General features: G+C 40.1%; 1 protein-coding gene across 1 annotated transcript; it reads left to right on the top strand.

Annotated features, from left to right (window-relative positions):
* Positions 1 to 1,296: 1,296 nt before the first annotated feature.
* sox17 (SRY-box transcription factor 17) lies at positions 1,297 to 3,361 on the top strand. Its single transcript, XM_046049205.1, has 2 exons — positions 1,297 to 1,772; positions 2,156 to 3,361. Exons 1-2 carry the CDS (start codon positions 1,475 to 1,477, stop codon positions 3,058 to 3,060), a joined length of 1,203 nt encoding a protein of 400 aa, XP_045905161.1. The 5' UTR covers positions 1,297 to 1,474; the 3' UTR covers positions 3,061 to 3,361.
* Positions 3,362 to 17,027: the final 13,666 nt, after the last annotated feature.

The raw sequence follows: 17,027 nt of genomic DNA on the forward strand, positions 1-17,027 counted from the left end.
CTTGGAGTTAATCGAGTTTATATTGAGTACTGGCTGGTGTCATATAGACAATGAAGTATTAGTGCTGTTCAGTGAAGCAGTTCATAAGTTGCACTCAGAGTGAAACTGCATGTTGTCAAATGTCAGGGAGGGATATTTTTGGCAAAGTATATTTTGTACAGCAAATTAGCCTTATTTTAACTTTAAGGATTATAAAATATACAATGAAGTTAATGAGCATCCAATGAAGTCTAAAATTGCTTGACTGAGACACAATAGTTCAGATATTTTAGGGTGAAATGCACTGTAAGCTTTGTGTAAGTTATTGAAAGAGAAATAATAGAATCAAATCTTGAACACACAAAAATAATAAAACACTTTTCGATTCTTTTAGCTGTTTTATCATCACAGACTTGGCATTAGTCCCAGCATGTGCCTGTGTGATGTCATGCTGGTAAAACTATTATACCCTATCTGGCTTTTTGCCTGACATTATCTGTTCTCCTCATAAATGAGATACCAAAAAAAGTCATTTTTAATCAGTCTGCTGTTTGTGTGGATCATTAACATTCCAAAGACAGAGAATCCACATGAGAAACTTTTTTTTGTTTTGTTTTGACATTTGAACGTCACAGCCTGAGACACCAGTATCACAACATTTGACAGTTTTGGTGTGCTAGGCCTCATCACTTGACAAGTACAGGATGGGTGTTTATTTAAGCTTTCTCCACTCTCTGTTTTAGGTCAATCAAATCCCCAATTAACGCCTTTTGTCCAGCGCTTCTCATTACCCTGCAATCAAAGAAAGTCTCCATCGATCGAGACTACAGTGCTTAAAAGTTGCAAACGAGGGAGCCACAGTTACCATCCCAATACACAGACTGACGATCAAGCGTATTGATGCCTGAGTATTAGTGCCAGTAATTCAAGGGTGCCAATTAAAACTGGACCACGTGGCTGTCCAAATAAACGTTATTGTGGATTAAAGAGTTGATCAGTTTCACCTCTTTTTGCTCCAAAAGTAGGTAAAATTATACACATGGCCAATGTTTGAAACCTTGCACTAAAACCTGTATTTCTACTTTAGTGTTTAATCTCGCAGCAAAATTAATTTTGTTCTTTTGAAGTTTTGCACCTATTTCAGATCTCGCAGCGTCTTTCCTCAGAGGGTCTCTGCTCTGCAAACAAGAGGCGGAGGCGGGGTACTCGAAACTTTTTTACACCTTTGTAGTAGTGGGCACTCCCACCACATGGTGATTGGCTGCTGGTGAGTTTATAGCGCACCAACTTTCACATCCAGCTCTGAGTAGTCTGAACCGTTCAGTCTATGCCACTCCTGGAAACGGCTAATGGATGTGACTAATTATTTTCTATTCCAGATCGAAAGCCAGAACCCTCGCTAAGTTATTTTTATTTATCCATAGCCTGTCCTCAGTGTCTTTTCGCCTCTGCGAGCTGTCCAGTGGCTCTCCTAAAATCTCCCAGCTGGACAGAGATGAGCAGTCCCGATGCGGGTTACGCCAGCGACGATCAGACCCAGGCAAGGTGTACGATGTCAGTCATGATGCCTGGAATGGGACACTGTCAGTGGGCCGACCCTCTCAGTCCTCTTGGGGACACCAAAGTTAAAAACGAGCCGTGCGTCTCCGGCTCCGGCAGCCAGAATCGCGGAAAGAACGAGCCGCGGATCCGACGGCCCATGAACGCGTTTATGGTGTGGGCGAAGGATGAGCGCAAGAGACTGGCGCAGCAAAACCCGGACCTGCACAACGCGGAGCTGAGCAAAATGCTGGGTAAGTCATTTTATACTTTATTCAATCAATCTCACGTTACACCTATTTGCCAGATATCTACAGGTTATTATAAAGTGGATGCCACGTCAGTATTTTTCCTTATTGCTTCTGAATTTTAGTTGCATGTTATTTTAATTTTATGTTTTTGTTCTGCTGAAAAGTACACGAATGCTTATTTCTCAACCAGTGCAGTGTTTGTTCAGGCAGCAGGTGATGTTGCCATGTTATTAAAAGTTACGGTGTCTGAGTTAAGCTGGGCATGTAACCTGAAAAACCTGTCCCTGCCCCCTAAAAGGGCAACAAGCTATTTTAGTGTGCATCACCAGGCTGGTTACAGTATCTGCTAACATATCACTGATGTGCACTCTCCTCTTGACCTGCAGGGAAATCATGGAAAGCCCTTCCTGTCACAGAAAAGCAGCCCTTTGTGGAGGAGGCCGAGCGGCTGCGGGTTCAGCACATGCAGGATCACCCCAACTATAAGTACCGGCCCCGGCGGCGGAAGCAGGTGAAGAGGATTAAGAGGCTGGACTCTGGCTTTCTAGTGCACGGCGTGTCCGAGCACCAGGCCTCGTCGATGTCCGGGGACAGCAGAGTGTGTGTGGAGAGTCTCGGCCTGGGCTACCACGAACATGGCTTCCAGCTTCCTCCACAGCCGCTCAGCCACTACCGAGATGCTCAGGCTCTTGGGGGCCCCTCCTTTGAAACCTACAGCCTCCCTACGCCTGACACCTCTCCCCTGGACGCTGTAGAGTCAGACTCCATGTTCTTCTCTCCTCATTCACAAGAGGACTGCCACATGATGCCTGCATACTCGTACCACTCCCAGGCGGCAGAGTACCAGCCCCAGGACCCCCTCTCAAACCACCACAGCAACCCCATCCTGCACCGACACCCTGCCTCAGCTCAAGAGCAGCCCCATCAGTCTGCCACCCTTCCCCCTTCCTACATGGGATGCCCCAACCCTCTGGCCATGTATTACACCCAGCATTGCAGTCCCAGCCACCCCAAGCGGCATCCTGGTGGGGCAGGACAGCTCTCCCCCCCTCCTGACTCCCATTCTCACTCAGCAGACAGCGTGGAGCAGATGCACCACTCTGAGCTGCTGGCTGAGGTGGACCGCAGCGAGTTCGAGCAGTATTTGAGTTCCTCTTCAGCACGTGCGGACATGACAGGCTTGGCGTACGGGCCACACGAGGCCGGCATGCAAGGACCTGAAAGCCTCATATCATCAGTGCTGTCAGACGCCAGCACAGCTGTGTATTACTGTAGCTACAACAACTCCTAACCTCCTGCCTGGCCTGTAACCCTGCTGCAAGGACATATGATCTGACCTCAAATCTCTGTAGCTAACTTTGAACAAAAATGTTTTAATTTTTTAAAATACTGTTGTACTGTACCTGTCTAAGAAATGAATATTTTAACATGAACACTGGTTTTAATGTTTTTCTTCCTCCCTTGCTGGGATATGAATTTAATTTGTGATAATAAATATACGTGTACAGTCACTATTTTAAAATTTGTGTATATACCGAAGGTGTTTTTTTTATACTTTTTGCACTTTTGAGAAATACATTTTTGCAAATTGACTCAACTTCTCTTGTATTTGTTATTTCACATTCTTTCAAATTTGGACGACACTTTCTTTCTGTATAGTGCAGGCACACTTTATGCGCCTTTATTTTATTTTAGGGCATGTTTTATTTTCTAAATCAAAAGCTCTATCAAGCAGATAGTACTGATTGGTCTATGAGTTTATAATGAAAACATGCTCAGAGAACAAATTTACTTTTCAGATGTTTTTCTATATGGAACAACATTACCATTCATTCAGTGTTGGTGCTGTACTATATGGCACTATCTCTGCTGTTTTTCCTACTTCCACATGGAGCTGAATGGGCACCCTGCAGCACCAGTTGCTCACCTGGAAGCAGGGCAGCGACCCGGCTTCCTGGCCCGGGCAGAGTGTAGGTAATCTCAGTGTCTGCATTATACATGGCGCCTTGTTTTCGCAGCATGGGAGCGCAGTTTATGCTCCGGACATCCTGTCTGTAAATGATTTAGTCTCTTCTGATTAATGCTAGGGGCCATTAAAATTCACTGTGGTCTACTAAACCTCTGTTAAACAATGGTGACACTTTACTTTGTGTATTTTCACAGCTGATCATAAGGTTTATTTCAACATCCATCCTCTAGCTATGCATAATAACATAGCAATGACATCAGGTTTTATTTCTGTGGGTATACTGATATACCCTGTGATATATTTATCCACATACGCCAGCCTGTGGCTTCACCATATGTCATTTATCAGGTAAAAAAATCTTTAAGAGATCAAACCTTGAGAATAATTCATGGTATTTATAGCTGAGGAAGAGTCCAATTTTATAAATAGAGATTTTCCCTGTTTTAAAAGGAAGAGGTTCTTCTTTGAGGGGTCAATCACCCTGACCTCACGAGCCATTTTTAGCACTTCAGAGGAAACATAGTCCAGAGGTATATATGTTCATGCGTTTTGTTCGCGCTAAATGTTTTTTAAATATTTACTTATGTAGGAGAAGTAGTGGTTGGAGCTCAAGGTAAATATTGCTAGTTCTTCCCACGGTCGTAATATTGGTGTCAGCTCTTGTTGAAGTCAAGAAAATCTACATTCACTTTGTCTTATTCATGTCCAAACAGCACGTGTTTTCACTCCCAACAAGTATGTCGGATATGTGTAGGGTGTTGTTACGTCTTCTTACTTCCCACATACTCAAACCTGACTTATTTCCCTTTGGGCCATGCAGAAAAATCCACTGTAATTGGTGTGAATGTGTTTAAATTCTGTCTGCAGCTGAGTGGCAGGTTTATCCTCCCTGTTGTTACGGCTGATGAGTGCATAACAACAGGCTCAGGCCACGATCCCTGAGGCATCAGCAGTGTGGGTGGGGGTCACCTGCGCAGACTTAGGGAGAGGCAGACCCCCCATGTCAGCCATGATATTATCTCCACACGTTAATTGATCTGGGCTAATTGACGAGGAAGAGCTCGCTGAGTGAATTTGGCATTTCAAAGTTTATCTTAAAGACACAGGAAGGTGTTAGTATTAGTATGAGAATTTTACTGTTGTGGGAGGAAAATAGTATGATTGTGTTTTGTTTTCTGTTGAATTAAATTCATTTTATCGTTTAAATGGGTATCTTGGGTAAAAAAGAAACCAAACGTTTTATTTGTCACACACACAAAAAATATGTTGTGAAGAGGTTGTGGCTACTCTCAAGACTAATTGTGACAAATAACAACAAGAAGAAAATAAATCTAAGGTAAATTTTACCTGTTTGAGTGCAAATGTGTAAATATGCAGGTAAATTCAATAGACTCAAGCAATATATTTTGTAACTCAGACTTCTTCATATAAATCCACACTGATGAGAAAATTAACATTTTAATTATGTGCGACTGTGTTTGAAGTTATTTACAGTATTTACATTTGTGTTCCTGTAAGCAGTCGCACTAAGATGTTTCCAAGTAAAAACAAGAAACTCAGTCGGAGCAGAGAGAGCGCCGCTCAAACCTCAGGGTCATCAGGGTTTACTTGGTGTTCCCAATGCTACAGTAGTATGTGTGTGTGTGTGTGTGTGTGTGTGTGTGTGTGTGTGTGTGTGTGTGTGTGTGTGTGTGTGTGTGTGTTTGTGTGTGTGTGCGTGTGTAGGTGTAGGTGTGTGTGTATGTGTGTGTGTGTCCCGGGGCCTCGCTGCCAGCAGTTTGCAGAGAGTCACTCAGAGATTACAGCGGGACGGCCGGCTACATTAACACAGCAGCACTTAATCATGGCACTGCTCTAATCTCATCTCAGGTAGCCGCCTTTCACAAACAGCTTCATTTACCCACAAAGCCAGCTTCCATTTATTTAATTCAACCTCCAATAAACCATCAATATCAGATTTATTCAGATGCAAACATAGTGAAGCTCAGTTGGAGGGTTTATTAGTCATTATATTGGCATGTGAGCTGTGGTTAAATATGTTCTGTACATCCTGAAAAAACACTGAATGGACAGATTATATACCACTTCTTTGTGAGCTGAATCCAAGCGCAAGCAATAATGCCTGATTGATTTTAATTTCTTACTCTTAAGAGTAAATAAAGAAACGCATTTTTGAACAATAATTGTAAATGCTGGATCCATTAGAGATGTGGGTGTGCAAAAACAAGCATTAAGATCCATTTACTGACAACTTGTTAAGCATTTATTAATGGCTGGCCAACAATAATAGCTGCATTATGGCCTAAAAGAAAGCATAAACACCAGACAAAGGGATTTTCTACAATTGCAACCCCAAATTTGTTCCCATTAATTGCTATATGGTCTGAGGATAATCAAACTATTTATATACCATTAATAAAGTCATTAATTACAATGTATAAAAATTTATAAATGGATGCATTATTAGAAAATGGTGACCAATTAATCTTATTTATCAAGGGAAAATGCCAAACTTCTCATATGTGAGCATGTACTGTTTTTAAGTTCAAACACATGGGCTCTGGGAACATTTACAATAACAATTTTATAGACTCAATGATTAATTAAAAGGTAAAAAGGTCTATCAATATTGAAAATAACGGTTAGTTGTTGCCCTAACCCCAAATAAAGCAATTACAAAAATAAAGATATTTAGTGATTATTAATTTGGGCTATTCTTTGAGTCAATGTCAACGAAGACATTACTGACCAACAGGACAGGCCTCGTCTCAGGTTACTACAACAACAAAACACACGCGCCCATAAAACAACCTCAAAATCTGCATCTGTGTTTGAAAAGTGTTTGGTTTCATCATAAATACAACCCAGTAATGCACACACGTAAATATAAATGCTCTCTGCAAACTCGTTGACGTGAAGATTCCTCTGTCCGGTTTGAGAGACAGACACGGAGAGGCTGCGAGGGCCCACACTGATTAAGTCATTGATAGCAAATTGCAAATACAGCATGTGAGACAGCTGCAGGAGAGGGTGTGTCCCCTAAAGCAGGGCTGGTTGCTTATAATCCCAGGCATATGCTGTCCCTCTCTGGCCTGCTTTTATGGTCTCTGCCTGTCACACCACGGTCCAGTTGTGCTCCCACTATATATAGTGGATCCAGTCAATCTCCACTCGGCGCTGTGACTCAATAGTTTATTTTTCTTCTGATTCCAGCTCTGCTCTTGTCACACATTCAGTTATAAATAGATGATTAATTGAACAGGTACCCCCCACCACTTTTTTGTGCCGAGATGCCAGCTGCTCAGAATTCACAAGGGTTATTCACAAATGGTTTTTAAAGTATTTGTAATGCACGGCTGCAGAGCTAAAGAAACATAAGTTGTGACTAGGCTTTCCATGAGTTCTTGTTTTTCATATCTGATGGAGAATGTTACCTCTTACACCCATAGAGACCCTTTGGTGGGTCCATCATGTTTTATTTAAAATTCTCGTCAAATATACAGCAATTTGTAAGTTAGTAGTTAATTTGTCTTATTGTGTCATCTACGTACAAGTGCCCATTTCAAAAACAGAACAAACAAGTTACCAGAAGAACTCTGAAATTTGCAGCATTTATCACAATTATCATAAACTGTGCAGTAAAACACAAAGTAAACGTCATCATCAGTCTCATCTAAAGGACATAACAAACAAAGCTATTGTTCTCCTGAGAAACCAACAAAAACAACCTGTTTCAATAGCTAATGAAATGTGACGCGTAACACATAGATGGTTTTTGGTTTGATTCTATAATAAAAGGCTTTACACTGTAGTTGATCTATGTAATTCAGATGTATACCAAATATCATCAGACTGTCAGTAGCCTATGTCTTCTGAAATACAAAGAATGATGAATTAAACTATGCATTTGACATCATGATTTCTTTGTATAATTGAATTACACCTATAAAATATTGTGCTCATTTTGCCACAATAGGCCCATATGTGAGATACATCTTCAAACATTTATTCAAACTTTGAGGCTATTTGAAAGGAAATGTAAAGCTGATAAATGGGAATAACTAAATTTACGTTTAATACAGGGCTTCATTTAACAAAAAAGAGTGTTCATAATAAATAAAAGTGTAAAATGGCATGTAGATATGATAAACAGTTGCAACACAAACGAGTACAATAAGACAAAGAGAAGCTGGTTGTAAAATGGTCGGCGGGTGCCAGAGAACATTTTTCAAGTTGGCTGGCACATTTGTTTCACAGTCAGGAATTGAGTCAGGGAGCTGAATCAACTCCAGGCCTCTCCTGATCAGCTCCGTTCTTTTGTTTGAATCCCCTTGTGGCATTCAGGACAATTTTTAGCTCATGTCCAGGCGGGCAGTGAGTATAAGATGACTACATCAGCAGTCAGTTTCCTCTCCACTGTGTTTTTCTTTGGGAGGCTAAAAGGTGTGTGAGTACAGCCACACTTTGCTCTCTTGTAGCCTTGTGTCCTCTTGTTGGAACTCCCTTCTTAGGAAACATGTAGGGAAAGTGAGCAATGCTGTTTAGCAGCAAAGAACACTATGACAAACTAAACATCCTTAATGAGTAACCTAACGTTATATCCTGATGTCATTATGTAATTACTATATAAATTAGTAAACAGTTCATTTATTCCAGGAAAGACTGTGGAGTAGCTCAACTAATTTGCAAAAACAGCAAATATATATCCAGATGTAACACATCAATACAATCGAGAGTGCATCAAAACTAATTATCAAGCGAGAAGAGAAGATGAAACAGTTAGCTAAGCTAAAAGTGATGAAAAATGGTTGAAATAGTTAGCTGAAAGTAATGGATGAACAGTTGAAATTGTTAGCTAAAGTAACAGGAAAATGGTGAAATAGCTAGAAGTAGCCTAATAGAAACAGTTGAAACTCTTAGCTAAAAATAATGGATGAGCTGTTGAAAAAGCTAAAAGTAGCTAATGAATAAACTGTTAGTTTAATAGTTAACTAAAGGGAACATTGTGAAAGTGATGGAAACAAAATAGTTAGAATGTAAAGGATAAACTATTGAAAAGAAGGTTATGGATACAATTTAAATTGTTTGCTAAAAGTAAAGGAAATGTTTGAAAAAGTTGGGTAATAGTAGGCGAATGGATAAATGTCTATAAATGCAAAGACAGTGGATGGTGACATAACAATAAACAGTTACAATAGTAAGCTAAAACTTTAAACGTAATGAGTACAAACAGTTGAAATAGATCACTAAAATAATGGATAAACAGTTGAAAGGTTGGGAACCACTGATTTATATGATTAGAAATCAGATGACTTGCAATGAAACTGAATTAATTTAATGACAGTACTACACCAAGGCTCAGCTGAGGTGCAAGATAAATGTGGACTATTGTCTGTTTTTCTTTCTGTGGATCTTTAAATCTTCCACAGAGCACCTGTCCCCACTTCCTCGTTCCAATGAGTCCTGTTTGCTCCATCCATGAAAGATTGGCTGGGAACATCCTCTATCCAAGAGGAAGCCATGCTCTGTGAAATTCACACCACTCGCACCATTTTGGGACTCACCGGTAGGACTTCCTAAAAAATAAAAATACATAAAAATATAGTCTAAATAAAGGGGGAGATGCCAGAGTGTCATGACCCAGGTCAACTACCCTTTGTTGTCTCATTGTATGTGTGTCGGTCTGTGTGTGTGTGTGTGTGTGTGTCAATGAGTCCATATGTGTTTGTATGTGAGCAGCTGACACGTTTTATTGTTCTCTTATTTAGAAAACACTATATTACGATTACATACACTTTGTGTGTTCATCATATAGTAGATGGATGACATTTCACCACGTGTGTAAAGTTGTTTTAATTGTTATGCATAGTTTGCACATAGTTAACACTGATCTATATATATTTGTTTCATAGACTGTATGAAATAATAAATGAAAATATCAATTCTGTGATTCCTTCCTCCTTTTGAATATAAAAACCAAACGTCCACCATTTCAAATCCACATGATAACTTCTAAACTCACTCATTTCTGGTTTTGTGAGAATTCTGGCACCTAAAAATTGGATCAGAAAACTCCAAGAAGTTACAGTATCATATTTTTAGATATATGTTTAAATTGAGTGAACCTACAGCCAGAACAATGTCTAGACACTGTTTGGTATTTTTCTTTTTCAACAACACAATCCGTCTGAAAGCTGTCTCTTACACAGGAAGTGTATTTGTGGTCATGTTGTTGGAGTATGAACTTCAAACAAATATCAAACACATTTCTACTGAAAAAGCAAACAGTCTACTTCCAGTTCCCCAAAAGCTGACGGTGTGTTCCTCCCTCTGCAGGTCCTGTCTCCTCTCCGTGGGCCTCCTCTGTCCTGTTAGTTCTGTCAAAAACAGATTACAATATGTAACACAATCTTATACTCACCAAAAATGTTCATACTTTAAATTTCTAAACGTGAAATTCTGATGTTTATTAATTTAAAAATAGCTGGGGTGGTAGCAGTTTCCCAGATGCTGAGAAGACATCAGTTGCATTGTCGGTTGTTGCCACCAGGGGTCAGCTGTGCACAGGAGTACATGAAGCTCCCTGTGAAAGTAAACCTTTACCTGGTGTGGGTCTGTAAAAAAAAAGTAATGTAAGAATTGACTGATAGTGTGATAACTTTTAGAAATAGAAAAATGTTTCTATTTAGGTCGATTTTTAAACTATAATGTTCATTCTGCGTATCTATTTTACACAATAAAATCACAGATATATAATTACATTGAATGGCCTTGGCCAGGTGTAAAACATTCAGCCCTGATGATAAATAAAACAGAATTTCTTAAATGTGTAACAGCAGAGTTTAATCTATTATTCCTGACATGCTGGCTTATTGATAAATACTTAATTATAATGAGATGTCATAGTTGCAAACATTTATAAAGTCTGATGTATCAACTAAGTAGTTTAATTAGATTTATTTACAGACTATTTAAAGGGTTGTACTTTTTGCATTTTGACAAATTATGTAATTATGTCCCTTATTATGTCCCTTTGCTGGAATATTTGCTTCTTGTGGGATTCATAAAAGGACCTTGACCCCTGCTAACTCTCGCTTAGTCCTCACATTAAATATAGGTTAGTTGGATAGTTAAAAGTTCATAATATTTAACTAGTAACTTTGGAGTTGCAGAGCGTCGTCACTCTAGAGTCCTTGGGAAAAAGCAACAGAGTGAGGGAAGGTGGGAGCATGTGAACCTGCTGTCCCATGGATCCAGGTGAGGTCGAGGCACGACCCAGTAATCCCTCAGAGAAGTCCTGCTGTGGTCACGCACAGCCGGGCATTTCAAGCCCCGGCTCCGCTGTCATAAGTACCGTTACTTGTACGTGTCACTAAAATGGTTTGTTATAATGCAATTCAAACAAAACGGACATCACAAAATAGGCCTACGTGTATTAATGTATTTTTGAGCAACATGGTGAGAACAATTACAGCAAACAGCAAGACATTTAAAGTTTGTAAAAATGTTAGCATTATCTCATAATACTAAATTTAATGTAAGTTTAGATCCAAATGAAGATCCACTCATATACAGCTTCAGATATACAGTTTGATGGACAAACATGCTTATAAACTTGCATTATTTATGGCAGCTTTACAACATAGTCACTCCAACTTTATAATAAGTCTACATGACATTTTCTGTATTTATACTTATACTACTAGGACCCCTTGCAATTAATCTGGAAGGTATTTTCTCATTAAACAATAGTACATTACATGTTAAAATGTAGTGTTTGTGAGGCTCCTTTACAAGTGGAATAACTATTATTTGCAGGTAAACTCTTGTAAGAATAGTTATTATCCCATTACAGATCATGCTGCTTTTATTTTCCTGAACCTCTCCCTTGTCCACGGTGATGAATAAAATGTCCCATCATTGTCATTTTGGTCATGTCAGTATCTCAAAACAAGATGCAAACCATTTTAGTTACTTTTACTCTAAACTCTGAGCACAAAGAGCAACATTGAAAGCATAATTTATTTCAACACACAGTTCAACTGCTGAACTGGAAAGAGAAGTTGATATTCTTGCTCAAGCAAAAGGCCTGTAGGCTACATGACTTAAATATTAGTGACGTAGAAGGAAGATTCAGGCCCCATCCACACTACTGTGTTTTCGTTTGAAGACGGAGACCTCGTGCTACGTTTGCACCTCCCGTCCAGACTAAAACGGCGAAAACGAAGACCTAAAACGAAGAAATTTGAAAACGCTGCCGACCCTGTTTTTTGTTTTGAAACTCTGGGGAGGGGTTTCAGTGCAGACAGACAAAAATGAAGGACTTTAGAAAGGATGCTGCAGACGCTCTCGCTCGGCTCTCTGATTGGGTCTCATAAATCATGCAAAGCAGAAATACGATGCTACTGACAGAGTTTTTGACTTGGCACTTTTAGTAAAATATTCTGCACCATGCAAATAACACTTATCTGCCTACACTTGTACTGTGCATGTCGCCGTTTACTTTGCAGCGACTCTGTTTTTCACCGCCACACTCCCGTGTCACATTCAGTAACAGTCCCAGCTCGTTATTGTAATCTGGTCTGATTCTTTGTCTGCATTACTTTGTTCTTTCGCCAAATCTTCTGTAACTACGGAATAGACCATCTGCATCATGTTTACACCGGCACACGCATGCCCAGTGTACGTGAACGGCCACTAGACGTGCGTTTTCATTCGTTTTAATGGAGAGAGAGATCAACTCTAAAACGCAGCTAAAACACTGCTGTGGACGGAGATCATATTTGTTTGAAAACTCTGTTTTTAAACAAAAACGGAGTAGTGTGGATGAGGCCTCAGAGCGACAGCTACTTAGTCACAGATGGTCACTGTGAACAACAGCAGTAACTACAACAAAGGAAACCAAAGAAAGAGAAACCAACACAGGACATCACAGGGTGTAGGGGGAGTAAGGACAACAGATTTAATATTACAAATGCAAGGGTATACAAGTGAAGTAGCAGCTGGGGTTGTGTGACTTTTTTTTTTACATTTGGGTAGCATTATAGGGCTGAAATTGTGTGATATTTAAATGTGCGAGGTGGCAGATGCAATGAAAACTGGAATCAGCTCTCAAAATAATAAAGGAATGGGACATTTTTTAATATAGTAATAGACTGTAAGCATTACATGAAAACATCCTACCAACCAATCACTATGATTTTCCTCAAACTAATGTCCATCTTTACAAGAGCTTCCTCATACATGTCCTTACTATTATAAGTTAATAAATAAAATATATTGCTGATTTGGCCGTAACTGTAGGTTAATCAGTAGCAGTTGAGTTCACAATCATATATTTTATTTTATCAATCAATAATTTTATTTTAAATCCATTAACTATCAACAGAACTACTCATCTTAGAATTTACTTAAAATTACAACTATGAGTACATGAAAGAGTGACATGGGTCACCCCTGCAGAAGTTCCTTGGAGTGTATGCATACAATAGATCTCCATTATAATTGATGGAGATGGTAACCTGTTTGTGAACCCTGTACAGCAGGAACACTGATCTTTAACAGCCCACAGAGACAAGGCAAACAGTGGGCAACTCAGATGCACCACTTCCTTTTGTTATCGGGTTGAGCATATGTCAAGGCCAGCTCAATGAGTCTTTATCTTGGCTCTGCTGTGTGTGTGTGTGTGTGTGTGTGTGTGTGTGTGTGTGTGTTCGTGTGTGTGTGTGTGTGTGCGTGTGTGTGTGTGTGTGTATAAATCAGCTAGTTTTAATGAATAAAAGACATAGGAGAAATTATGACTACGTGCACATTCCTGTGTATATGCCCGCTGGTGAACGTGTGTGTTCATTGTACATGTGCTGTTTGCGTCTGGAAAGTCCATTTATGTGGCGGTCAGGATGCCAGTGTCTCACACAGGGAGGCTGCCTGTCTCGCCTTCTCCACTACACTCAGCTCTGTCGCTCAGTGACTGACCCTTAATCAGAGTGAGGTTGTCTGATGCGAGCACAGACGGATAAATCACTCCTCACCCGGGGCTGCTATCTGGGTCGTGCGTAGCCAGGTTGTCCCGTCAGCGGACTGGCCCTCCGCCCGGTCCTCCAAAGCTAACAGCCATGTGGTTTCAAGCCCTTTGGTGAAGAGGCCTGGCACTGCCCTCTGGAGAATAATAGTCCACATTCTGTGCATATCAGTATTTATATTGCTGTTCAGAGGCTTGGTTGTTGATATACTGTATTCTCACAATTTGCAGACGTTCAAAAGACACTAACTTGACACATAATGCTTTAATGTCAGTGAACATTTTGTCTTTGTTTACTTCATACAAGCATTTTTTCAGTCCATGTTGTCTCGCTCCTGTGTTGATTTATTGTCTCTAAAGTCAGCTGCCATTTTGGCCAAGACTGAAAAAGTAGTATCAGTGCTGTATACATTTAAGGCTACCTGTTAGCTAGCAAGTTAACCATGTCACCATGGGTCACCACGCACCTTAATATATATATATAATACATGTTTTTTTCAAGAACGTATGGCTTAATTGGCTATGGTGACGTTAGCTAACATTAGCAATAGCCTACTGGTAAGCCAGTGAAACTGGGTGCTATGTGGGTTATCCCTTTACTAATATTTAACATTACTCAAAGCAATGTGATTGCAAAATTTGTGTATTTGGCTAACGCTTCTTAATAACATACAACCTATAGCTAATAAATAAATAGATTTCCACGTCAAACGTCTCTGTTTCTAATGTGTCTGTTCTGTCAGTTATGTCGGTTAAGGCTAACTGTTAGCTTGCTAATTAATGCTAGTTAACCTTCTAGCTAATGTTGACAGTCAACAGAAAATAATATGCTACTTGAAATTTTGTGCTTACTCTTTTATGCTTAAAGTATGCTTACTATGATATATTACTATATTACAGTAAGCATTGTAATGAAATGGCTTCACAAGCAGGCCTACATGTTTTGTTTTTTTCCAAAATACAGGCTTGGCTTAATGGTGCTTTTTGGCTTTTCCCCTCTTCTTTATTGAGTTATACACCTTTTTTGTGCATGTAATAGGTTTGCAAAGTGAAAAAGCCCGAAGTCCAGCGCAAAGGGAGTTCCCATCTCCCATAGAAAACTCTGCTCTGAACTGCTTGAAAACAGCTTGTTTGTAGTCCAGCTGCTTCCTTTCATCCCTGTGACTTCACAGAGATGAAAGCTAACGCTTGCCAAGAGGCTACTCGACACTCATTGGCCCTCTTCTCTTCTCATTGGCCCGCCCTTCTCTGCTTCTGATTGGTTAGGAGTCCTTAACTAGGAACTGCTCATGTGCAACTCCCAACAAAGATCATCTAGAGACAAGATGTATCACTCCACAGCTAAAATGAAGCGTTTACACACAAGGTGAAAAGCTGCAGCAATGTGCAGTATGACAAAAAATATGGTGTTTTTTGAAAATTAAACCATGTAAACCTGTTCTGGTACTAAATAGGATTTTGAACCGGAAAATGAGCATAATACCACCTCTTTAATATAACATTAGCTAACATTAGTCATAATGTCAAGATTTGCTGGATGCAATGTGGGTTATCCCTCCTTATAATAGCTAATCATGTATGTGTAACATTACCTAAGGTCAGAGGTTGACAAACCTCTTTCAGTTCAGTGTAGTGTTTTCAAGTGTAAATGCCTTGTCTTTGTATCAGTGTCTCTGCTCTTGTTTCTTGGATTGCAGAGGAAATTCACTTAAAAGTGGTGGGCTAATTTGGGCAGTCCTTTATAATAAAATTATAAAATATATAAAAATGTGCTGGCAATACCCTTTTTTAAATGTTTACAATTCAACAAATAATGTGAAGAAAAAAAAATCACAGACCCTCTGATTGTAATTACAAAGAATTGTGGTCAGTTTGAGTGCAGCCTAATTGAATAATGGTCATATCAGTGAACGAGTGGGAGTGTGGAGTGATTTACCGCACAGAGGAGTGTGCTTATCTCTCCCTCTGTCCCATGCAGGAAACACTGGGATGTCACCAGGCAGATTAAAAGCTTGGCACAGCTGATACAGAGCGCTCAAAATGGATGGGGTGGGGACCTCTGACTGCTGTGAGAGGGGTTTTGGAGGGGAGGGGACAGGCGGTGTTGTGACCTTATGAGTCCTGTTTGGCAGGGATTCATTCAAAATCTGGGAATTCCAGTGGAAGTTAAGGGAGGAAAAAATGTGTAACATCATGTAACTTGAATGGAATTTTGAATAGTAAGCATATTTTAGACTCAACGTCTGCCAAGTCTTTTTGAGCTCATTAAACTACCCTCATGGGAAACATGGAATTCATCAACATTATGTTATATTTTGTAAAAAAAAAACTTGAAGAGATAGTTTGGGTGCAAGAGGAGTTTATAAGGATCAGCTGCCTTGCTTTTTAATTGAAGTGAATGTTTAAAACTGCTGCTGGTCATAGTGCAGCTGTATCACTTATAATTGAATTCCTGACAGCTGCAGTGCTTGGAACTTTAACCAGTTCTTACAAGGGCTACAAAACGAGCTGGGCAGTTTATTTTAAAATGACACTACAGAGGCTAAACGCGGCACAACTTCAGAATAAACTGCTTTCATTTTCTGTGTGGTCACCAATGTATTTCTTCCCTTTTAAGCAGGAGCTGACTGAAGCTGGCTTCCCTCGAATTGAGGCAATATGCAGACTGAAGAGAGGTGTTTGATGGGAACACAGGCAGACAGATCTGGAGGAGCAGCTGCATAGAGGACGCTGGGCCAAATATAGAAAGGGGACAAGGGCCAAAACATATCACACATTTTTTCCCATTAACAGCATAGGTTTGAATCTAACTTGGCGCCAATTAGTTGCAGTATAGGCGCTAGGACTTAAAAATAGAGCATGGCAGGGGTGACAATACACCCGGAACGCAGAGACAGATATCTCTGTCATGGCGGCGTGTGATTTCACGTGTAATCATGTGAAGGAAAAACAACAGTATTCATATCACCAGCTGGTTCGTTATAACTCTGTGACGTGGAAGGTTATGTGACAAATGGAGCTTTAGACATTTGTTGCTATTACCTGTCATGCTACTTTGAGTGCAGAGCTTCAGCGCAGGCCTATTTTCAGTCTGATTCGGGTATGTTTGGCAGGATCTCTGCTGCTGTATCAGTGTGACCAGCCGCTTTTTCCCGCTTGGTTTCAACATTTGCTTCTCTTATCTCTGCAGTGGAGGGCTGGAATGAGCGGCATCCAGGCCTCAGACCTACCTGTTTACTCTGAGGGCTTCCTCCATTGTCTCCCCCCC

This window comes from Micropterus dolomieu, linkage group LG01 (genome assembly GCF_021292245.1).
Source record: "Micropterus dolomieu isolate WLL.071019.BEF.003 ecotype Adirondacks linkage group LG01, ASM2129224v1, whole genome shotgun sequence".
Taxonomy (NCBI): Eukaryota; Metazoa; Chordata; class Actinopteri; order Centrarchiformes; family Centrarchidae; genus Micropterus; species Micropterus dolomieu.